Source organism: Leptosomus discolor, chromosome 5, assembly GCF_034619465.1.
Source record: "Leptosomus discolor isolate bLepDis1 chromosome 5, bLepDis1.hap2, whole genome shotgun sequence".
NCBI classification, from domain to species: Eukaryota; Metazoa; Chordata; class Aves; order Leptosomiformes; family Leptosomidae; genus Leptosomus; species Leptosomus discolor.
The window spans coordinates 81728498-81753448 of NC_141395.1; the positions used below are offsets into that span (position 1 = coordinate 81728498).

Genomic DNA, 24951 nt, shown 5'->3' on the forward strand with positions numbered 1-24951 from the left:
CAGGCGCGTCGCTCGCGCCCCAGCCCCCGCCGCGGTCGCCGGCGGCGCTGCCGCCATGAGTCGCGCCAAGTTCATCGGTGAGGGGAGAGCGGAGGGGTGGGGGGCTGTGTCCCCGGCCCGAGTCCCCCCGTGCCTCGCCCGGTGCTGGCCTCAGCCGCCGCCGGTGCCCGCCCCGCCGCCCGCCCCGCCGCCCTCCGTGAGGGGCCGCGCTGGTGGCGCGGCCTGCCCCTCACCCCGGGCCTGCCCCTCACCCCGGGCCTGCCCCTCACCCCGGGCCTGCCCCTCACCCCGGGCCTGCCCCTCACCCCGGGCCTGCCCCTCACCCCGGGCCTGCCCCTCACCCCGGGCCTGCCCCTCACCCCGGGCCTGCCCCTCACCCCGGGCCTGCCCCTCACTCCGGGCCTGCCCCTCACCCCGGGCCTGCCCCTCACCCCGGGCCTGCCCGCTTCTGCGGTCCCTCTCGGTGTCCCCGGGGCCGAGGGGCGGGCTGCCTCTGAAACTAGAGGGGCGTTTGGGCACGGCTCTGCCGGCGCTGGGGGCGCCACGCGGGGCACTGCGGGGCGGTGCCGGCTCCTCGGAGTTGCCCCCGAACGCCGGGGTTGCTGGCCGCCCCTCATCCCCCTTTCCTTGTTGGCGCGTCAGTCGTGGTTGTTTCTAGTTGCGTGGCCTTGGCTTGGATGAAAATGTTAACGTGTTTAGGAAACGCGGCAGGAAGTATGTAAATAACTTCAGCAGGCCGGTTGAGATCCGAGTTTTGTGTATGGCTGAGCAGCCTAATACTACCTTGGAAAACTTGCCTTCCCACTAGAAACCGCACTAGAATCGTGGGCTCTGGCAGCTGCAAAGGTTGTTGTTTGAAGCCTATGCTGTAGCCCTTGCCTGCAGCTCTTGCCTGCAGCTTGGCGGGAGCCTTGGGAGTCAAATTCTTACTTTTCTGGCGCTTTTAGTAAGGAATAAGCTCTTAAGTTATGCAAATAAACTTATGCTTAAGCTTTATATGCCCTGTCAATGTGGTAGTCAGGGACTACTAAGATACGCTTTCCATTGTCCTCCCGAGTTGGCTAATGCTTAGAATGAAATGTAGAGCGACTATAACGTCTAATTTCTATATTTGTTTTTTCATAGATATTGGTATTAACCTGACAGATCCTATGTTCAGAGGAATCTACAGGGGAACACAAAAACATCAAGGTAAATGTTTCTTTGTATCTGCTGAAAGAGAGGATCCCTCTTGTTGAAATGGAAGCCTCATACTGCTCAGAAAGTGAGGTTAGAATATTTTTTTTTCCTCAGAAACTGGATGCTTATTATTTACTGTGGCTTGAAGAAGAAAGTGTGACAAAATAAGTTAGATGTTCTAAGCAAAATACATTCTTTTTTACTGAATTGCTATTAAGTTGTCATACAGGTAACTCTGCTTCTAGAGAGAAATGGAAAATTGCTGTTTTATTTATGTTAGGATTGCATAAAGAAAGTGATCTGAGAATTAGGATTAATAAACTGTCAAAGTATTGCATTGCTGAATCGTAGTTACTAAATGTAACTGATGCTTGGTTTTGCTCTCACAGCCTTTAGTTATAGATGTAAATACGGAGTCTACTGAAGTATGTGAAAAACTTCCGTTGACTTCTTGTATTTAAATTGGATCTTCAGTCATTGCATTTTGGCACTGTCTTCTAAGGCTTAATCGAGTGTGGTTTAAAGATTGTTGATGATAGGCATTTTGACTGCATGAAAGTGATTTTTAGTTGAAAAGTAGTTACATGATGCTGTAAAACGTTAAGTTCAATTTATGATATTTTTATGAACCTTCCCAGATGACTTTTTGGATGTGATAGAGAGAGCAGTCAAAGTTGGCGTTAAAAAGGTAATTTCTTCTAATAAAATTTCTTTAATGTTTTAAAGTGCTTTCTAATGCTTTGCTTTCTAGTGCTCAGTATGAAACAGAGGTTTCTGGATCTTGCAATGGAAAATGCAGTAACTTTTTTCAGTAGCGTAAACCAAAAGTGTTCTGTGCAGAGCATTGTCCTTCGTTTGCACAGATCACCAGGTGCTGATTGGTTTAGTTCAGTGGTATCATGTGATAGGTATAGAGGATTTTGTTTGTATAGTTTCAGCAGAAAGGTGGTGCTCTCCTCTGACCTGCTGCAGTCAAGCAGTACGTCATTTTCCGTGTTAGTTGTGTTACGGGTAGCCACTCCTGTCCTCTTGTATTCTGAGTGCCTCGCTCAGCAGTTACAGATCAAAACTCAAAAACTCTTCGGGCAGTGATCCTTGAGATATTTCTGTATGTAAAGGAAATAGGCAATTGCAGGAGAGCTGGGAGTGCCCATAAATTCTTACAGCGGAGACATCTGAATGTCTACTGCTAGTAAATACTGGCTTATGGGTATTTAAACTGCATCATTATGAGCTGGTTTGTAATTCTTAGCTTGAAACTGGTGTTTTCAGCAGTGGACCGCACTCCTTTAGTTACAAGAGTCCAGCCTGCCTGTATCTCTGTAAGCTGAATAAATGGCCAAGACAAAAATATGAATTAAAATAGAATACAGTGCACACTGTCGTGAATTGTCCTACTGCACCAAGGCGGCTGGTGGATCTGAAATAAAGAAATAAACCTCCTCTAGAAGAGGAACAGACATCTCAGAAGGTTGCTGAAAGGCTTTCATCTGAAAAGTGGGAAGTAAACCGGGAGACAAGAAAAGAAATCCCTAGTGATAGAGGAGTTACCACACTGCAGCAAATACAGAATCAGAGTCACTTTCACTGTGTTTGGTGTGCTGTACTGTTTAATCTTTATACCACCCTCTGAAAGTAAGTGGCTATTTTCCTGTTTTATCATCAAAAATAGATTGGCTGCATAACTTTCAAGATGACAGAAATGGAATTCAGGAGTTCCATGTCCTTAGCTATGTTTTCAGTCTTGCTACTGGCCTGTGCGGTATCAGAAGTCTGTTCCATCCCAGATTGCTTCTACTTGCCTCGAAGCTTAATCTGTTTATTTGCAAATTCTTGTATTTTCCATGTAGCTGCTGATTTATGGCCATTTGTTGTGAAGTTTTACCCTGTGCTGTATGTACACTGAGCCAATTTCAGCTTAACTTACTTCCCTGATGATACTGTCTGGATGGGTCTGTCTCTAATGGAGCATCCATGTCTGACTTGCTATATAGCACGTGTAGGGATAAGAGGTGTCCAAAAGCAGTGTAGTCATGATTTATTAGGATCTAGGGTGCAAGATCCTGCAAGCGGTGGTTCAAAAAACACTGTAAGCAGCAATTCTGATGTGATAACCTTTGGTCTTCAGGTAAAAAAAAAGATTGGAGCCAGAAGTTCTTAAATTTGTAATCCTGACTCCAACACAGGCTCCTTTGTTGGTTCGTCTGCGTACTTGTGTCTTGTTTTGGGTGTTCAGGAGGTTTTCGTTTCTCCACCTCTAAGACAGGGAGAATGTTTCTGAATATAATTTCTTGAATGCAAATAAAGTTTCTTGGGTCACTGTCTAATAAAGTTAATATTGCTGCAAATAGTATTTTACTTAATTAATGGTTTACATACTTGGCACAGAAGGTGCTTGATAAAGAAAAAAAATCAGGTTTTGATCCCTAGTGTATTTACTAGCTCCTGACGACCATCGAGGTTTGTTACTGATTTATGAAATTTTGTCATATATACATGAGTAATTGTCTTCAGATGTTCTCTGTCTAAATTCTCGCTTATTTCTGAGTGTTTCCTTAAGCATTCTGTTTGATGTTCAAAGAAGAACATACTCGCTGACAGTACTTTTCTTCTTCCAAGTTTTTGATTACAGGTGGGAGTCTGCAAGATAGTAAAGATGCACTGCAGCTGGCACAGACAAATGGTATTTTCACTTTAAAATTATGTTGTCAGTCAAAAATATGACCTTCTCCACGCTCAGAATTGAGAGTTCAAAAGGACCTACCCCAGGACGTGTTTACAGAATCTGGGATTAAAATGAGAAATCCTGTTTCAGAATGGGGCGAAACATTGTGTATGAGTTTCTGCATGTTGGTGTTGGAGGGAATCAGTCTCTTCTTAATTTCTATTCCAGATACAAATAGAAAATTACAGGAAATTTCTGGAATAAAAAACTTGTTACAACGCTCTCTTCTAGAAATAAGCTCTAATGCTTATATGGTGTGGAGTATATGTTTATTGGTGGGCTTTTGTTTGGTTTTTACTTAACCTATCCATCATGACCAGCTTGAGCAAGAGAGGTATCTTCCTCTTTATGGTTCTCCTAGCTTTCACTTTCTTTCTCTGAAAAGGAAAATATCATTTCACTGATTACTTAAAGTACGTGTTTGAACTAAAATGTAAAAGTACTATTTACGAACAGAACCATAGAATAATTTAGGTTGGAATGAACCTGAGGAGGTCCAGCCCGATCCACCTCCCCACCTCCATCAAAGCAGGACTAGTTTAATACCAGGTCAAGTTGTGCAGGGCTGTGTACGGCCTTTCCCTCCCCCCGCGTTTTCCGTTCTCCATAAAGGCCCTGCGCAGAAACATTAAGTTTTGGCACCAGGGAGATCTAGATGAGATACTTGGGCAGATCGGGCCAGACGCTGCTTGCAGAGCTCTGTAGCAGCTAGTGCAGAGGCACAGGGTGGAAATCACCTGCTGTCTGCAGATCCTACAGCTGAGGAGACCCGGGTGCATTTTGAATGACCCGTAGTTCTGGGTGATCTCAAGGGGGCTCCTCCAGCCTCTGCAACCGCAGGATTTGTTGAGGGCCTCTCCACCAGTGTAATTCAGTTTAGAGTTGCAGCTTGGAGTACACTAGAGAGCGTGCGCTTGAAAGAAACACGCACGCTGCCCCGGCTGGAGAAGCTGTCTGACATTTTTAAGGCAGAAAATATGATGTAATAAAATCATCACAAGATAAAGATGTTCAAAGGGAATTTTCTTTTAAAATTATGAGCAATAAAAAAAGCCCAGATACAGATACTGTCTATACCTTATACAGATTTTGGGTTTGTTTTTTTTTTTTCTTTTTTCTTAAAACCTTCTAATACTATCTTGCTTTAGACGTATTTTACAGTACGGTTGGCTGTCATCCTACCCGCTGTGGAGAGTTTGAGCAGAGTAGCCCTGAACAGTATTTATCTGAATTAAAAAATCTGATTGAAAAAAATAAGACAAAAGTAATAGCAGTTGGAGAATGTGGCTTAGGTAAGTGGTATCTTAGTACGTTGGTATTTTTTTTCTAGACGTGTATTAAAAAATCCTAAAACACTGAGTTTTTTGTTCTTTCTGTTTGTAGATTTTGATAGATTAGAATTTTGCCCGAAGGACATCCAACTCAAGTAAGAAACCTCCAATGACTATAAATTGATTTGTAGCAATTTACGGGAGCATTTTCTGTTGTGTTCTACCATGTAGCGTTTTGTTGGGTACAGACCTGCCATTTGCAGGGTGGGCTCCGGGGTTTTTGGAAGAAATGGGACTTCAAAGAAAGATGCCTACGTCCAAGTAGTGCTATGTGCTAAATTTTGCTACCTGCCTGGTGTTGGCTTAGCAGGTCTTTTTCTGTAAAATTGATCACAATTTGGGTGTTTCTGGGTGTGACAGATGTTCATCCTTGCTAATACTCAAGAACTCGTAGAGACTCGTGAGGAGAATAATGTAACTGTAGCGTGTGAAAGAAGAATTGGGTTATTGATTGAAAGGCATGGGGAACAGAACTGTCAAAAAGAAAAAGTCAGCAGTGGGAAAAAAACAAGCTTATAGCAAGGGAGGTGTTAGGTGGGAGCAGATAATTGAGAGCTGATGAAAAAGGTGATCTTGGGAGCTGGAGATATCTGTGGTTTGAAGAAATTTACGCAGCATAGATAGTGAATGGAAAGGAGCCAGCACAGCCCCTAAAATCAGCTTGCATTCTTGTATTGAGAACTTCTGTCTACAGCAGGAACTGACTGAAAGATAAAGTGATAAGGTCAGATAACATGAGTAATTAATGAATTGCGCTTGCATATTACTGTTCTGAGTAAATTAGTCACTGGGGGGCAGTGGTTAGTTGTGTTTTATTCCAGTTGCCACATGTTAGCAGTAGGTAGAGTTAATTTCTTCATAATGCTGCAGTCACACAGTAAAATACTCAGCAGAGTGGACCGAACTTTTTTTCCTGGTAGAATTCAGTGTACAGTTCAGCAAAGCACACCTTGGAGTGTTTCTTTTCTGTGAAACACCTGTTTCTTTTCTGTGGCAAACTGAAACACTGGTGGAGTATCATATTTTAAGATCCTTACTGCCTTGATGTTATTGGGAGGAAAAAAAAATGTACCTGACTTTCTTTATCTGACGGACTGCAGCTGAAGACCTGCAGTGAAAAACTTCTGATCAAGTGTACTGAAATTGGGTTGTGAGGAAGGAGATGACAGGGTGGAACAGAAATCCCTTTTAAAGTGGTAGGTGAGTCCTTTCTAATTAAGGTTGATAATGACAGAAAGCCTTTATCTGAGTATTTCAGTGAATCATATGAAATACGTAAATCTAGTTTCTCAGAGCTCTTTGGGAGCCCTTCTTGGAAATAGCAGTTGGAAGAAAGTGATTGATGAAAAAGACAGAAAGCAGAAATATGAGGAGTGGAGAAATACTGAAAGCCTCAGGGACAGATGCCTCTAAACATTGTGTTTGTAAATTCTGTATTTTCTAAATGGACAGCTTTCCCTGACCTTCATCCTCCATGTGTGTGTGAAACACGGTCAGGGTTTGGCGTTGTTTTTATTTCTGCTAATTGAATGCTGTGGAGTTGGATGCAGTCTGGCTTTCATGACCTCTAGCAGACTGGATGGTCAGTTCTTCAAATTAATACTTAATGTATGCTTGATAAATGAACTAAGAAAAAGGAAGGCAAAACATGAAGCGCTGGGAGGCAGGTCACGGGTTTGCAGCTGATCCATAGTTCAGGTGGTGCGGCAGTGACTGGAGAGCTCGCGAGCTGCTGCAGGGCTGCCCAGTAGCAGAGAAGTATGGTAGTTTCCCAGTGGGTGGTACCTGAGCATAGCCCCTGTTTTGTTTAATGGTTAATCGTGGGGGTTTTTTCTAGTTAGTTGTGCTGGTTTCTTCTGGATCATTTTCACCTGTAAAAAAAGAACATTTTTAAAAATCCTTTTTCTTGCATTGAAAAGCTAATGAACATACAAGTCCTTTGTTGAAGCAGCCCTAAGAACTTTTTTTTTTGGGGTCAGAATTTCTGCATTCTCATAACTTTTCCAGCAGAAAATGGTGATTTGAATGGTAGTTAGGTGAAGGTATTGCCTTCACGTGGTGGTGAAGGTCACATTATAAACGGGCTGGTAAGTATATAGAAGTTTCATTTCTGCTGTGCTACTGGGAAGGGGGTTTGGGGCTTAGTGACATGGAAACAGGAGTTTTCTTAACCAGCTTGGAGGGGATGAACAGAATCACATGCACTGTCATTCATACCTGAATCTGGAATTGTTTGTCTGGGGATATTCTACTTGAGCAAGGCCAGTTTGCTTCAGCTCCTTCAGTGTCTTGATCCCAAACTGAAAACACAGCAGTATTTCAACTTTATGGTCGAAACTAAACCTGCAGACAACCGTGCAGAAATATTTTCAAACTTCTTTATTGAGAAGCAACATAGAACCAGCATATCTTGCATGACAGTCTGCTCACTCAAGAAAAATGTGTTTCCTTCGCTACTGGAACTAGTAAGGTTTCATTTCCTACTGACGTACTTTGTTACCGTTCTGATCACTGTATGTCTGGTTTCTTCATGCTTTTCCAGGGTTTCTCTTTCCCTTTTTTTCTTTTTTCAGAATTTTTTGTCTGCAAGAACTTCCCCGTTCATCTCCCCTTTCTCTTTGAGAGGGCAAATGGCAGCATGTGTTAGTCTTTATTGTTGCTAGGAATGGGAGAAGCTTGAGTTGCCTTTCCATTTGTAGGGGCACTAAACCTCATGCTTTTAAGACCACTACCCTTCTCAAAATTAGATTGAAATTGGCAGTAAGTTACTTAGGGGACTTATTTGCAGCTCAGTCTCTAAAACCTCATTTTCTTATGAAACAAGTCCTCTGTTTAAAAACCCCCACCAATAATCAAACAACTGTAGCTATTTAACTGCAAGAGCAATCATGAGTTGCGATTAAATTTATACTTAGTCAAACAAGCTAAACTAAGCACAATATCTAGGCTACAGAGAAGATTCAAAGTAGGTGTAATTAATTCTCCTGAATTTTCATGTCAGTTTTTAACGTTACAGATTATTTCTCTTCCACCTGTTTTAGCTCAAAGATCTGCACTGATAAACAGGGAAGGTAACTTTTATCAGAGAAATATCAACTTGTAAGATAGAGAAAATAGTGAAAATTGCACAAAACAAACTGACCAGTTGCATTGTCTTTTTTGTGTGGTTATTATTCTTATTTATATGTTAGGAAAATGTAAATCAAACTAATGGTTTGCTGCCATTTTCTCCTGTTTGATATGTGAATTGGACATAGCGGTATGTGGACACTTGAGTTTGCCTTTGAAACGTTTCTGACAGCTGATGATGGGGATGCCCCAGTGCGCTGGATTGCTTTTACCAGCAACACCTAAAGAAATCCAGTGTGTGCATACAGTCCCAGCCTGTTGGGGCAGGCAGTGTCGTTCTCCTGCCTTGTCCAAATAATGTCATCTTTCAAGTGGCACATGGATGCTGAGTCACCCACGCACAGTCGGCCTTCTGCCATCCCTAAGTTCCTCTGCTGTGTTTCCTGAGCGTTGGTAATTTGCATGCCTGGATGTAGCGTGGCAGGCAGAAGTGGTGAGTGATAATGCTTTGGGATCAGAACTAGCTGCAAATGACAAGTGACAGGTTAGTTCTGTGCTCTTGGTTTCCTTTGGAAACTGCACTGGGGAAACTGGCTACTTGGTTACCTTCCCCCTGCCCACATTCTTATGTCTCTTCATAGGATGGCTGCCTTGCTGCTACCACTCCTTCCAAGGGAATGCTAGGAGTAGAAGGTAGGGGTAAAAGAGTGAAAAGGAAAGGGTGCAGGCACACAAAGGAGAGGAGGAAATACAGTGGAAGACTTTGAAAGACTGAAGACCAGAAATAAAATGCGTAATACTGCTGTGTGTTCCACCCCAGGAGAGGAAAGACAGACCCTCGTGGAAGGGCATTTACAAGCCAGCCAGCTCTGAGGCAGGTTTGGCTATTTGAGGCTATAGAAGTCTGCATAGTGCTCCCTGGCTCGCCCTCACCGCCTTTACAAGTGCTTCTTGAGATGGCGGTCTTTGTGTGATCCATGCTCTCCCATTCCTGACACTTCAGAACTTTGTGGAAAGAATAGTCGCTTCCTCTTCCATTAAAAAGAAATACATAAACCCGAACTCCCACACCCACGCTACACAAGAGTACGTGCTGAGCATAGATGTGTGTGTGTGCGATCTCCAGTATTGGTGCTCCTGGCCACTGCCCTGTCTTCCAGCATAGATCACCACTATGTGGATATACCATGGGAAAGATTTCCTTCTAAACCCTTGCACAACTAAGAGCTTTTGCATGGCAAATCCATTAATTCTGTCTTTAGTTCTGGAGGACAAAAGGTGGGAAAAACTTTTACTGTCTTTATTTGGTCTTGCATTGAGTTTCTGTTTAAAGGTGACGTTTATTTTACAGGTATTTTGAAAAACAATTTGACCTGTCAGAACAGACACAACTGCCCATGTTTCTCCACTGTAGGAACTCACATGCTGAATTTTTAGGTGGGTTTTGTTTGAGAATTTCATATTCAGAGCAAATTCTGAATATGAAAAATCTGGAAACCCGAATCTTTCACCTTTGTCTATTGTAAAGCTGTCTTACATTTTTATTTAATTTGTTTCATAGACATAATGAGAAGAAACCGAGATAGATTTGTAGGAGGGGTGGTAAGTATGGACTTCAGTGGAGCGTTCATTTTTACATGTATGTTTGTGACTGTTGTTGCTTAATATGCAACTTGTTGTTTGTCATGGAATCTGGGTAGGCTTCTTGTTAGCTGGTTGTACGTTATTATTAATTAATAAGTGTTTTCCAGTCCCTTCTAGTATTTTTGTTTTCGTTGCTTCTGCAACACGTTTTTTGCAAGGTCAGAAGACTGGCTGAGAAAAAGCTCTGGAGCTGACATGAGCAGTTTTTCTTGGCCTGTCAGAAGGACAGTTTAAGCACCTTGTAATTGACGTTGGCCTTTTCCCAGTTCTTCAGTGTCTGTAACTGCAGTGCGTTCAGACCACAGATAATTTAGAGGCTTGTTCCCCAGTGGAAGCCATAACCTCAAACACTTGCTTCTGACGTTAGACACTGTTTTCAAATTAGATCCAGATGTAACTTTTGATTACTTTATGTCTTTAGATATTCAGGTCATGTATTTAATTCAAAAGCATAACAGGAACAACTTTGGATGAAAGGGTTAGGGAAGTCCAGCAACGCTCTTTCAGGTTTCCATTATGGCAGGATTTTCCAAAACAAATAAACACTTGGATCCTTCTGTCCTACTGACATCAGACCACGCCTCCTACAGTAATATCTGAGTCCCCGGGTTTCCCTGTTACCGCAGAAACCTTCCCCTAGCTTTGCACGTTGCGCTCTTACGTAGCACGGTACAGTCTCTCCTTCCTTCCTTCCTTCCTTTCTTCTGCAAACCCGCTGACTGGGGGGAAATGATGAGCAGGCGCCCTCTGCAACTGGCCGTCCCCTGGCAGCACAGGGAAGCAGAGAGTCGCTTCCCTCCCCTTGGGCTGAGAAGCTGCGGTTCCCAGGTGCATTTTGCTGTTTGTACCTTCTCTGGTCCCCAGGATGACCAGACAGACTCTCTCTAGCTCCAGTGGAGTAAAACCTGCGGAGAATGTAACGCTGCTCTTACTGTGTCCCTGACAGCGCCCTGTAGGAGATACGGAGGAAAGAACGTAGAAATCCAGTGCGCACAGGATTAGTGCCTGTGTGTGGTGTCCCAGCTGTCAGCTACAGGAAGTTCCTGGGCCAAAAGCAGTATCACTGCATAGGCCTTTTCTACACTAATACAACGTGGTAGCCCCTTCTGGTGCGGTGTTCAAATGACTTCAGGCTGAACTTGGCCCAAATTCAGAGTCAGCTGAGCCGTGTTACATCTTTATGTCTGTATTGATGTGTAATGCATACTAGCAAAGGGATCTATGATGCAAATAAAATCTAGTATGTACTTTTAAATGATTGGAGTTCTAAATTACGTACCTATATGTGTGCATCTATCTATGTGTATGTTCTAGGTACATTCTTTTGATGGCACAAAGGAAGAAGCAGCAGCTATAATAGATTTGGATCTTTATATTGGAATAAATGGCTGGTAAGTTCTTTACAAGAAATAAAACTATTTTATAATGTTAGCTGTAGTGAACTCATTGCTTTCTTTTAAACAATGAGGTCAAATTTTCAGAGCTCACCGGACTCTTAATCATCTGACAGATTTAGAATTGCAGTCCTTAGTCTGTTAGCCATAAGTTCTTAACTCACAGCTCAGCGAGTTAATCTAGTCTTAGGTCCATTCTACTACCCTCAGGTCAATCCTTGTTTGTAAATAAATGAGGTAGTTGAACGTGGAAGCAGTCCCTTTCGAGATATGTTTAAAAAAATAGCGTAGTTTTAAGCTGCCGTGTCAAATCCAGGAGTAATGCAAAGGTAACCTGAGCAGCCTCATCTGCCGGGTACGCAGTCTGAATTCTCAGCAGTCACCTGGCCAAAAGCCAGCCAGCACCACTCTGTGAGCTGCGTGGGCTGCCGAGGCCAGGCAGGTGTGGGCAGTGCAGGCAGGCGTTCTGCAGTCCTACTGGGCTGAGGCGGCCTCACTAAGTAACTCTCCAAATTTGCAGTTTTCTGCAAAGTTTGAATTTACAGGCAGCACTTCTAAAAAAAATTAAGCAAATTTTATTCACTAACAAAATTATTTAGGAAGCTGCCTCAGCTGCAGAACATTTCAACAGGGAAAGTAATTACTTTTGTATATTTTTTACGGTTTTCTAACCAAACTCCAATTTTCTAGTTCGTTGAAAACGGAAGCCAACTTGGAAACACTGAAATCAATTCCTAGTGAGCGATTAATGATAGAGACTGGTAAGTTTTTTATATCTTGGTCAGTTTGTGACTTAAACACTATTGGGCAACGAGTGATGGTTGTATGGCAGTGCTAAGGCAGAATCAAGACCTAAGGAGTTTGGGGCAGAAAAAGGACTGGCTGCTTCGCCACTTTGGAAAGCGGTCTGCAGGCTCCAGAAACACCCCTGTTCAGCCTGCTGCTGGAAGGAGTAAGCTGCTGCGTCAGTTCCTGACATTGTAGGGGAAGATGAAAAGGACAAATTGACAAGCCCAGACTTTTAAATGTTACCTGGGTGCCAGAATCCTGCTTGGATAGCTTTGAAAATCTAGCTTGCTGGAGATGTGCCACACACGGGCAATGGCCACAAGCTTGCCACTGGTAGCAGTGATGGCATTTGGAAGCGGAAGAATGCCTGAATTCCCCTCTTGGCCTAATGAGCCGTGTTTTAATTGCCTCACAAGCAATTTTTTTGGCATGTTCGTTTCAGTTATCACTAACTGGCAGTTATAAATACAGTATTTATTTTACTTTCTGAATCCAAGAAAGGAAAACAACAAACTGCCTAAATCCTTAAATTTATTGCACATGAAGTACAGACCAGTGAAGTATAGCGGTACATGCGTATGCAGTACATGCCGTGGGTCTAGCTGGCTTTATCATGTCAGAGGAAATGAGTTTTATGTACTATTATTGCCGATTTTTTTTTAAAAATACAAAATCCTGAAGGTAACGGTATAAAAATCTGAAGATTGTAAAGATGTTAAATTGCCCAGTTCTCTTAAATTCCAATTTGAATTGGAAGTCACAGCTAGAAAGAGATTTCAAGAACTTCTGTCCATGGAAGTAGTTGATTAAACTGTCTCATGCTATTCTCAAACGATTGCATACTCTTCTTTTTTTCAAATGAAACTAGATGCGCCTTGGTGTGGAGTGAAAAATACTCACGCTGGATCAAAATACATTAAAACTACATTTCCTACAAAAAAGAAATGGGAAATAGGGCACTGCTTGAAGGACAGAAATGAACCCTGCCATATAACGTAAGTATACTGCTGTGCTATTATTTAAAATATCTCAAATCTCACGGGAAAAAAATGGAAAAAATCAGCTCACTGGAAATGTAGTAAATAGAAATGACTTCTAAAGGTACTGAAACTTGTGTAAGGCATTGCTTTATAGGCTGTGAGAAAATCTAAGCAGCGTTAATTTTCCCACTTCAGTAATTCCAGATGTAAAAAGCTCCCTGAAAGTGAAACCAGTACTGTTTTTATCTTTTCACTTGGTACAGTGGAGGAGAGGTTAGACCCAGGAAAGTAGCCTGACTTGAATAAATTTCACTTGGTTGCTGTTCCAGTTAGTTTTAAAACTGATCCAGCACTGGAGCTGTGCAGCCCTGCGCAGGGCGGGCAGTGCCGAGGCAGCGAGTAGTGCCTGTGCCGTGAACTGCTACGACAGGAACCTGGTTGGGGTCATTTGTGTGTTCTGCTGCTGTGCTTAGAAAATCCTGGTCCTGTGAAGTTCAGATACAAGTAACAGCAGTCACCTACAGAGCAGCGGAAGAAAACACCAGGGGCTTACGGACAGTTAGAAAGTACAGAAACTGTTTTCTGGCACATCTTCACATGCTTCCTCACAGAGGTGTGAAAAGCAGGAAAACGCGCCATAGTTTTAGTGAAAACGTCCTCTCTGTGAAATCTCACTGACAGATGAAATGCCTGAATTACCACCAGCGTTACTGAAGTCTGGTCAGTGAGTTATGGCAGTCACCTCAGTCCTCCTCTCGTTATCAACTCTCTGAAAAGAAAAAGGCATTCAAGAAGGTTTCTTGTGGTGTAGCACGTGGATGAATTTTCAGCAAAAAAGCTCACAGCTGTACCTAGCCAGGCACAAAGCACATTTGCTCGCTCAGAAGTGGAATTTTTTTGCTGTTAAGTCTGTACGTATTTCTGTGAAAAGCTGTATAAATTACCCGTTTGGAACTAGCTTTTGAAAAACTGCTTAGGACAGTACTAAAGAATCTAGGTATTCAGCAAGAGTTGGAGAACTTACGGGAATTCTGGTGCTTTTTTGGAGACCTGAAGAAACTCTATTAGAGAGAGACGACCAAGCTTACATGGTGACATCTCCTAGCATTCAGACAGATTTTATGCAGTTAGGTCGATTTGTGATACTCTGAAATTGATTTAGTTTTAAACACAAAGTGCCCATGTTGGCATAGAAGGGCTCTTTCAGTATTTTAAGACTTTCTAAAGTCAGTCCATGATTTTGGAGTAAGGGAAGAGATAAGCAAAACCAGTTTTCTGATCACAAGAGGAGGACCTCTGCTGTTAGTGAAGGCAGCTATTTCGGCAAGCCTGTATCTGTTAACAACACCCCCATGTCTTTGTCTGCTGCCTTAGTGGTAGCTTACAGAACTGTTTCAGAAACCCCAGAACTGGAAACACAGGGAGTCTGTCCTGGAGCGGTACGAAATCATAGCGTCACAGAATGGTTTGGGTTGGAATGGACCTTAAGAGATCACCCAGTTCCAACCCCCTGCCATGGGCAGGGACACCTTCCACCAGACCAGGTTGCTCCCAGCCCCATCCAGCCTGGCCTTGAGCCCTGCCAGGGAGGGGGCAGCCACAGCTGCTCTGGGCAGCCTGTGCCAAGGTCTCACCACCCTCACAGGAAAGAATTTCTTCCTAATATCTAATTTAATCTTCCTCTTTCAGTTTGAAACTGTGAGCCCTCACCCTATCACTGAACTCCCTGATAAAAGAGTCCCTCCCCACCTTTCCTGTAGGCCCCCTTTAAGTACTGGAAGGCCACTAGGAGGTCTCCCTGGAGCCTCCTCTTCTCCAGGCTATACTTCGTCTTCTGCTTTCATTTATAAAATAAAATCTTGTTTAGTCCAACCTTATTTCAAAATTCCTGTCCCTTTAATATTAATTATAACCCACACTAATTGTAATTAGTAACCAAAGAACCTCTTAAACCTTAGGAAATATGGTAACTGAGAACTGGTATTTTTTGACTTCTCAAGTAGCAAGGATGAGGGGAAAGTTAGCCTCAGGCCACAAAGTATATTTAATGTTCAGGGTATGTATAGTGTACAGTATAGCTCAGTTGGCAGGAGGAATTTTCCAGTTGTTTTTTTTTTTGGTGGTGCTGGACACCTTTCAATTTTGATGGTGGTATTTCCACTTATATATATATTTTTAGAACTGCACAACACTCCTTGGAAGCTATTTTTTTTCTGACATTTTAGCCACAAAAGGCTTTTTTTCCCTGCCTTCAGCAGTTTCATATACACAGCGTTAAACTAACGCGTAGCATTGTGCTGCAGCCAAGTGGGGACAGACATGCAAGCCCTACCAAGACTCTTCAAGGGTGAAATTCTTTAGTATTTGTTACTTACTTGTGTGTAGGCCTGATCTTGCCCCACCTCATCTTGAACATCCCCTTAAATCAAGAAGCTGTTTGGCTGCAAAGCACAGGCAGGGTCATGAAATGGCCCCAATTCTGCATCTAGGAAATTATTTGCATTCCACTAATTGTTAAGAGCAATTTTTTCTACTCTGTTTTCCTTAGCTATTTCACAAATTAAGAGGCAAGACCCAAAAACCAAAACCACCAAGCTTGAGGTTCTTACTCTTCACTGTCAAGGTTTTTTTCTACTACTAGAAAAAAATGAAAGTACAGAGTGTCTTAGGAACTATACAGGATATTCATTTTTTTCAGAATGATTGATACAAAATCAAGAAAGTAAGTACAGAGAAAAGATTATGGCTTGGTTCTGTTACTTAGTGTTAATATTATTGATCCCATTTCTTTTGCCTCCTTTTCCTGGCTTGTACCAAGGCTATGGGACGTTTAAAATTGCTGATTTAACGTTTACTGCAGGTATCTGACTCTTTAACTAGCCTACAGAAGAGGGAAGAAGAATAAGTTCGTTTTGCAACTGTACTCTCAGATAAGGCTGTACCTGGAATTTAAGCTTTGCCATAGACCAGTTTATTCATAAAGAATAGCCTTGAAAGGCTAAAGAATTTGTCTGGAAAATGAAGACCATTGATAAAGACACCCACAAAATGACACTTTCTTCGAAACAGAGAGCTGTTTAATTACCTCCAAACAAGAGTCAAAAGATCAAAGATGAATCTGTACCAGTGAGCAACCAGTGTTCCATGGGAAGGGCAGTTAGTGAGTGACTTAACAGTGAAGCTGTTTGCATATCTAAGCACCCTGCCCTGCTGCCCTCAGCACTGGCTTTTATTCCATGTTAATCTTAGTGACTTGCACCCACACACGCAGCAGGCTGAAGTAGATTCAGTACTGAGTTTCAGAGTCTTCTTCTAATACCACTCTTTCTTTTTTAGCCAAATACTGGAAATAATGGCGGCAGTAAGAGAAGATGACCCACTTGAGTTGGCCAATACTCTATATAACAACACTATTAAAGTCTTCTTTCCAAATATATAAAGTTGTTTTTCTTACATTTATTCAGCATAACTTCAGTAAATATATTGCAAAACCTTAGAAGTTATCATACCTGCAAGTTCTTATCAATGAAAGCCAGCATGTAGTTTGGTTTTTCTATGGTACAAGATTAAAGCTGCTTTTCAAAAGGTGGTCTGCATCTGTGCAGTTTCTCAGCCCTGCTTCCCTTTCATCAAGATTCAGGATTGACTTCAAGGTTAGCCCCAGCTAGCAACTCCCACGGCCACCTGCATGCATTACAGGGTGAACTCCAGGCTGCTGAGTTCACACACAGAGCACTTCAAGCTGCAACTGGTAATTCGGAAGTGTGTAACACGTCAGCAACATGCTTTGTACTTCACCAGAAAGCTCAGCAGTTTCATCTTTTGTTCCACATATGCAAATGCTGTTAACATTAAGTCTACCAACCTAAATTTGTATTTATTTTTAAAAAACGCAACTCACTAGTTTTTAGCAATGAAGCTCTGCTAATGCTGAATCTGTAAGTAAAGCTGCTTTGGTTCAGGCTTCTCATTTCTGATTTGACCTGCTGAACAGTCTGTTTTCACTAGTACTTTGCATTTGCATCCAGAACTCACTGATCGGGGATTACCGGCATACAGTCTTTGGCACAGCATTATCACTACATCAATTAAAGAGTGTTTTTCCAACCATCTTAAAAACATGTGAAAACATTTTATTCCATGTACAATAATGTACATAATTTTAAGGTGGTCATGAAAGAGACCAGCAAAAATTAAGAGGTATATTTACAGTAGCACACACCACAGTAAACAACCACCATTCACAGACTCAACATTGAGATACTGCTGTTGTGCTTAAGTACAATAACTACAAAGTGATGCTTTCATTCTGTTGAAGTCAATCTTAAACAAATACCTCACGGCTTAGTAAAGGGCATCTTAATCATCGCCAAGAGTTACGAGTCAACATCCATAGGCTCATTCAAGTGCTGTGCCACACAGTCATCATCTTCCTCATCGCTATCGGAACTGTCGTTATCTTCATTTAATTCATTTTCAGCATCAGCAGCTTCTCCTGCAACTTGTACGGGATTTTCATTTGGTGCTGCAAACCCGTTGTTGTTAGAGATATTGGCATTTTCCTTGTCCTCAATATACACTTTCTGATGGCACATCGGGCAAGTGTCCTGAATGTACAGCCACTTCCGAAGACAAAGTGCGTGAAAGTAATGGTTGCACGGGGTGATGCGAGCAGAGGTGGTGAACTCATGGTAGCAGATTGCACAGACATCATCTATTTCATGTAACCGACTTCCTTTCACCTCTGGAAGCGAGTTTATTTTCTTAACAGCAGTCCGGCGATTTATGAAAGTCTTCCAGCCGTTCTTTGCTTGCAAGTAGATGTTGAAGTACGCGTGCAGACACATCATGCAAGCGCGAATCTTGCTTCCCGACTCAAAAACCATTGTGTAAGCTCCATTTCCAAACATGATTACTCCAAATATAAACTCAATAATATTGCCAGTTGAACGAACGTAATAGACATAGTCATCAAGTTTTTCCCATAGCACATTATAGTAACCATCAATCATAAACAATATATAAACAGTGATAGAAACTATTACTTTTAGGCAAAGCTCTACACAGAACGCTGTAACTGCAAAAAGCCACGTATTTAGTGCATAGTGGTGCCAGAGGATGTAACTGAGCAGAACTGGGAGAACGAAAAGGCAAGCGGAAACAAACAGTACGGGGAAGTGTCTGCGAAACGATGACACGTGGGAGGCACTGAGAGACATCAGCACGGGGTCTGTCATTCCATGGATAAAATGCAGGACCGCAGTCAGCAAAAGGCACATGTTTCGACTCAGGCGAACTAAGCGTTCTTCTGGTTTCAGTCCACTCAAACCAGTCTGCAGAGCCAAAATGAAGAACAAGACGGGCGCTACAAAACCAAGCCTTTTGTCATCCTCATCAGTTGATCCGATGAAGGCCAAGATGCCGAGTCCCAAATAATGCGCTATTGAGGAAATGACGGCGCTCATGCCTAGCACAGTTAAAGTAGAGTCGCACCCACTGATGATCAGACTGCAAATCAGTTCCCAGCAGTTATCCCACGAGATCAGGAAGAATTTTTCTTCTGTGTTAGTTTCAGCCATCTTTACCACATACGTTAATACCACAGCTTGTGCTGTAAGTCTCGTCAGCCAGAAGACACGCAGTACAGCTGGAAACCGAATCCTTTTCCATGTATCTTCCATCAATAGCTGTAATCCATAAATGCGGTACATGTGCCTCACCAGCAGATAAACATACCGCACCGAATAATAGAACCACTTAATTCTCATAACTAGAATGGCTGTGGTATTTAGTGTCAGAACCAGGCCTGAAATAAAAACTAGTACCTGCCGGACATTTAAAGGTAATTCAACCACCAAGCCAATTACAGGAATGAGGATATCCAGGATGATGAGTTGAGAGTGTATGGACTGCACGTTTAGCAACGTAACATACCCAATCCCAAAGGTAAGCTGAAGGATGGAAAGTGCCATCCATAGCGAAGGTCCTTTATGAGGGAAGATCTGAATTCCGAACGCAGCTGTGTAGTAGGCACTGGAGAAGTTTATGTGCAAAGAAGCATAGTAATTCACCAACACTGAAGTCACAGCCAGCAGAAATGCCGAGGTGATCATATAAAACTTGAAAAGTGCTCGCTGTTGTAAGACCAGAACAACGCTGGATACAAAGACACCTAAAAACAGATTGAAAGCATTTAGTTCTCAGCAGAAATTCAACAACCGATTTTAACCTATTCGCTTTTAATGGGAAAACAGTGAAAAACTGTTGTAGTTTACTGGGGAGAGGGCACTCTTCTTCCATTTCTCTTCAGTTTGCTTTAATTTCTGATAAGGCATCCCGAAACTGGAGTCTCATGGAGACGAACTTGCACAGTGCAACACTTTTGTACACAGAATCCAAAACGGCACCAACTCCCTCTTTGCCAGTGCAAACTTGTGTCTTACTTGTTAGCAGTCAGATTTAGATCTCTAAATTCCTGTTCGCTAACCTGTCCCTCACACTGGCCATCTTGACCATGACTGGAAAGTCTGCTCCTTCCTAAGAGAAATCCCATCACAGCATCTGTCGTGCCTTGGCATTACATTTGTGACCTTGCAGTAAACACCTTCTGTAGAGTAGCTTATGAATTTCATGACTGGGTACTACATAGGTAAGGCCTCTGCCCTAACAAAAGCTAAATTATATGGCACTTATCACTAGATTCACTTCCTTAAACATTTTTTTTCTTCATAAACACATAGCCTTTGTTTTGAGCTTCTCAATCAGCTTCCAGTCTTTGCAACTGCTTGCTCATCCAAACCAGTCTGGAGAGATTTTCATCTTATATTTGATTGTAACTTGCTTTCAATCTCTGTACTAAAACTAATGAAATCACAAGTAATCCTCTTTTGACTGGAGGATAGTATCAGTCTTTTCTGATGATTATATTTTAGATTGCTCCAAATCCTCCATAATCAAGTGTTTAAAAAAAATATTTTAAGCCACGGTATCTTGATCATGGGAATAAAAACTTTGCTAAGAACCAGCATTTGATTATACCAGTAGTGTTGCCAGCTGCTTGTATCAAGGAAAAAAAAACACAAACAAAACAAAATGAACAAAAAACCCCCCCAAAAAACCCACCAAACCAAAACACCCCAGCCTGTAGGACAGAATAAGATAGGAAAGAGCCAACATGAATCACTAGCAAAAGGCAGACTACAAAAAAAGTTATTAATGCACCTTAACAGAATTCCTTGCCAGCAGCATTGGCTGATAGAAAACCATTCTCCTTAACTAATCATTAACCCAGTAACCTTGTGGAGTGGACTCGGGAAAAGCCTCAATCAGTTTTCAGAAAGTGCACTGGCACAGGCTGCCCAGAGGAGCTGTGGCTGCCCACTCCCTGGGAGTGTTCAAGGCCAGGCTGGATGGGGCTTTGAGCAACCTGCTCTGGTGGGAGGTGTCCCTGCCCATGGAGGGGGGTTGGACTTGGGTGATCTTGAAGGTCCCTTCCAACCCAAACCATCCTATGATTCTGGCATAGCTCCATTCTTCCATGCAGAGCTGAGCATTCATTACCTACAGCACTTTTTCATTGCCTTTTAGTTCATACCACCGGGAACGCCTATGGGAAACAAACTGCTGTACCCTTTGTTTTGTCTCACAAGTCATGGAAAAGGCCTGTAACAAGCTCATTATTTACATAATTCTCATCGTTTGAGCCAATTTAAGATGCATTTTGCACTCATCAGGCTGCTCTGAAACATGCCTGTTCTCAAACCCTATTTTTCTTCCTTGCAGTTGCAGTATGAGGCCTGCATGTAGGTACCGCAGGTCATCTGGGAACACTCACGTTTCACGTACAAGACACATCCCTAAGAACAGCACTACAGTGCGTCAAGAGAAAAGCCAGACCTACTGGTTCCTCTAAAAAGGGACTAACAGAAGGTAAAGCATTTCTCTGTCAACACTTGTGTGGAAAGTCAAGACCCCCCAAAGGAGCCTCAGGAGACCACAGGAGGTAACTCCAACCTTGGAAGGGGAGGTGAGCACTCCTCTCCCCCAGTCTCTGTTTAAATCATTCAGTCCATCTTGCCACGGCAAGGCTTCCCCCCTGCCCTGCAAAGTGTTCAAACAGCAAATCTTTTCCTGTTTTCCCTCTGATAGGAAATGCTGCAGCTCCTCCTTCGGTAAGATTTGTCCCACATTTCTGTATATACTGCCGCTCATCTTTACTGTTCCTACCTATGCCACCCCACCGCCCGCTGTCTCCAGTAGGGCCTCCAAACGCAGCATTTCACCAAACCACGCACATTTCCTTTTAAAATCATTTCTTGTGTTACAAGGAGTTCCTCCCTCTCGTTCTAGCCTTCAGCTCCTGCCATTTGTCAGTATCTTTATAGTAGCACACTGCCGAGGATTCAACTACCAGTCAGTTGCAGGGTTCAATTACCTTTACACATAAGTATTTTAATCATGTGGAACTGACACATTATTTCTTCCCTAGCCCCAGCCATTCTACTTGCTTCCACATCTTTCTACAGCCTACAGTATTTATAGCAGCCCTCTCAAAAATCGGTGTCCTTGCTGAGGAGGGACTGCTGTCTGAACCAGCAGTGTCACGCTCCTGGGGGTGGTGGTTCTGCTGGAATCGAGACACGTAAAAAAGCCATGCAAAAGATATGACAGGTAAACATTGTGTTGGAGACAAAGCAACATTAATAAAGATTAAAGAAAAATTGCTCTCCAGTTGTAGAACTTGGTTCTGTGCCGTGTACAACCCTGTGTACTTGTGGAGAATGTAAGTCACAGGAAGAATCACACCAAGGAATCCTGCAGTAAAACTTTTAAAAACTCCTACAGATCTCTACTAGCATTCCTGAAGAACTGTGCTCCCAAAAGATTTCAGAACTGTTCAACACCACTCCTGAAAGCTATCAACTCTCTCCAGAGCTACAGTCTCTGTATCTAGGGGACAAGTTGTGCGTTTATCCCATGGTAAATAGTACTGTGCTGCAGGAAAAACTTGAATCAGTCTTTCAAAGCCTGCAAATGGTAACTAAAAGGGCAACTTCCCCACTACTTAAATACAGCATAATCCAAAATAAATATTTAGGTTTATCCTAACAGCAGCAAAACCCCAAGTCTTAATCCTTAAATTCAGCTGAGGGAAAAAAAATAGATGCAAAAGCACTCTGTTGTCTGACCCACATGGAAGGTCTTTAACGTCATCTCTAAGTGGCTACATTTTAATTTTTCTTTAATTTTGAAAACCCAAGAGCCACAGACCACTTGTCCCCAAGCACAAGGTAAGTCTCTTGGCGTAAACTGTTCCCAAAGCTCTTTCGCAGGGGGAGAGGAGGGATTACCCACTTCTTCCCCCAAACCCTTCCAGAAAAGTGATCATATAAATGCAATCCTGAAAAGTGCCTTAATCTGTTAATCCCACATTTAAGAGATCATCGAATGACACATCCACCATTCTCGTTTACGTGGGATTAATTTCAAGGCACTTCCTACAGCGTCTGGGTCGTACAATGAAGGACTTGTAAAATTAAGTTTGGGAGGCACTGCAATATCATTTTCTTAAAAGGAATTATCAGTGAGAAGCATGCTTGGCAATCCCCGCAGTGTGGAACAAAGGGGCAAGCAAATGGGAGGTAGGAAGGAGGAACCCCTCCTCCTCGTCCCAGAGCTGTCGGTACCAGGTGCAAGGCCCAGCAAAGGAGGCACATCGGGACCTCCTCGACCTCGCTTCTCACATAAGCAGAGACTTCCCAGGCACCCCCTACCAAAGGAGAAGCATCTCAAAATATCTGCCTTGTTTTGTTACTTTCTCCCTTCGCTCTCCTCTCGTCTGCTGTCTTGCTATAGGTTATCCTTAACTTTTTCCCCTCCGCTCATCGGTGCTAGTCACTGCAGCCTCCCACCTCAACAGCCATACCACCTATTTCCTTCCTTTTTTTTTTTTTCCTACTATAAACATCAAACAAAACAGAAAATCAACATGTTGTAGGCCTGCAAAAAACTCTCGATGTATTTTGGATTCTCCTTTCCTTCCTGCCTCAGGATTCACAGCTCCAAAATGCAACACACGATGCAGCATCCGCTGTGCAACAGTTCACAGAATGGGGCTCCAGCCTACCTGAGGCCACAAAGAACCCAAGATAGCAAGTAATACTGAAAATAGCATCACCTAGTTCTACCAGTGATTTTCAGCCTCCAGCCCAGGGAAGAAAAAAATCTTAAAAATAACCATCAAATTTCAAGAGACTTCTCTTCCGTTTGGGAACCAAAATCCCGGCATTTCTGAACTGCTGTTCCTAAAACGAGGAATTAACAGCATATATCAAGAAGACGTCACACTACCAAAGCGCTTTAAAAAAAACAAAAAACAAAACAAAAAAAAAAAACCCAACTCTATAGCTACGAAGCCACACGTTTCCCGCCGAGGAGGGGGCTCACAACCCCGGCTCCCCGCGCACATGGCGAGCAGCGCCCGCCCGCCCAGCGCCAGGCCCGAGGCTCGGCCCCGCCGGGCCCCTGCGCCTCCCCAGGCTCGCACCGCCGCGGGGAAGCGGGAGGCTAGCACCCAGCGAGAGGCGGAGGGAGCCGGCCCGGGGGCAGGCGCTGCGGCTCGCAGGAGGAGGTGAGGGAGGCGATTTACCCGAGCGACCGGGCAGGGACCCGGGCGGGGACCCGAGCGGGGGGAGCGCGGGGCGGCAGGAAGGGGTCAGGGACGGGGAAGGGGGCGGGGGGCAGGAGAGAGCCAGGCCGCGACAGCCGCCGCCAAGGCTGAGGGGACGGGGGCGAGGTGCGGCGGCCCTGCCCCGCCTGCGGCCGCACACAGGGCCAGCGGCGGCGGGCAGCAGCGGCGAGGGGCGCGGGCGGGCCCCCCGCGCCCGGCCGGTGGCGAAGGCCGGCGCTGCGCGGCGGGCGGGCAGGGAAGGGCGGCGGGGCGGGAGTCGGCCGGTCCCGCGGCAGGAGGGGAAGGTCTCTCACCCAGCAGCCGCAGCAGCACGCCCAGCAGCGCGGCGCACAGCGAGCCCCCCGGCAGCGGGGACGAGTTGAAGATGGCGTCGATGAGGAACAGGCTGGGCACCCGCAGCGCGACCTCCAGCCCGGCCCGCAGCCGCGGGCCCAGCCGCAGCCAGGGCAGCTGCGGAGGGCCCGGCGCCGCCATCCCCTGCGAGGGGGCAGGCAGCCCCCCTCTCCCGCCTCTTAAAGAGCGGAGGGGGCGGGTGTGGGGGCTGCCGGCCGGCCGGCGGGCTTGCTACCGGCCCGCGCCCGCCGCCCGGTCCGGCCGGGCCCCCCGCCGCGCCGCCGCCTCCATGTTCCTGCGCGCTCCCTCGGCAGCGCCGGCCCCAGCCGGGCCGCGGGGGCGGGGCGGCGGGGCGGGCCGGGCCGGGCGTCACGGGGCGCGGCGCCGCCCCCACCGCCGCGGGGGAAGGAGGCCCGCGGGGCCGCGCGCGGTGCCTGAGGGGCCGAGGGTCCCGCTGCGGGCAGGGCCCCGGCGGGCGGCTCGCGCGCTCCATCAGGCGCGGCGGCCCCGGCCCCTCAGGCGCGCCGGGGCTGGGGCCGGTGTCGGTGCCCTTACCCTTACCGGGACCGGTGCCCCGCGGGCCCGCCGCGGACTGGGGCCAGCCGGGCTTCGGAAGCGGCGGCCGCGGAGGGACGCCCCGCCCCGCCCCGCTGGGCGCTCGGCGTCCCCGAGGAGCGGCCGTGCAGGCCCGCGGCGGAGGAAGGTGGCGGCGCTCCTGAGCCCGCGGCGGGGCTGAGCCGGCCGTGCCTGGCTCCTGGGCCGGGGGGGGTGGCCGCCTGTCCCCGCCGGCACCGCCGCTGTGGCAATGCAAAGCGTC

At 45.0% G+C, this 24951-nt stretch overlaps 2 protein-coding genes across 3 annotated transcripts; one reads left to right on the forward strand and one right to left on the reverse strand.

Annotated features, from left to right (window-relative positions):
• The first annotated feature begins 40 nt into the window (after positions 1–40).
• Positions 41–21813, forward strand: TATDN1 (TatD DNase domain containing 1). Of its 2 annotated transcripts, none has more exons than XM_086464932.1 (12): positions 41–77; positions 1126–1191; positions 1818–1867; positions 3799–3862; positions 5053–5196; positions 5288–5330; positions 9656–9741; positions 9866–9906; positions 11263–11339; positions 12033–12103; positions 13000–13126; positions 20894–21813. In XM_086464932.1, the coding sequence occupies exons 1-12, from the start codon at positions 56–58 to the stop codon at positions 21021–21023; spliced, it is 921 nt and encodes a 306-aa protein (XP_086321058.1). In that variant the 5' UTR covers positions 41–55; the 3' UTR covers positions 21024–21813. The 2 variants fall into 2 exon arrangements, with proteins under 2 accessions (XP_086321058.1, XP_086321059.1); XM_086464933.1 differs by lacking the exon at positions 20894–21813 and adding an exon at positions 16448–17192.
• RNF139 (ring finger protein 139) lies at positions 17224–24284 on the reverse strand. Its single transcript, XM_086464931.1, has 2 exons — positions 24095–24284; positions 17224–19283 (listed from the first exon to the last, which is right to left on the reverse strand). The coding sequence occupies exons 1-2, from the start codon at positions 24273–24275 to the stop codon at positions 17488–17490; spliced, it is 1977 nt and encodes a 658-aa protein (XP_086321057.1). The 5' UTR covers positions 24276–24284; the 3' UTR covers positions 17224–17487.
• Between the last annotated feature and the right edge of the window lie 667 nt (positions 24285–24951).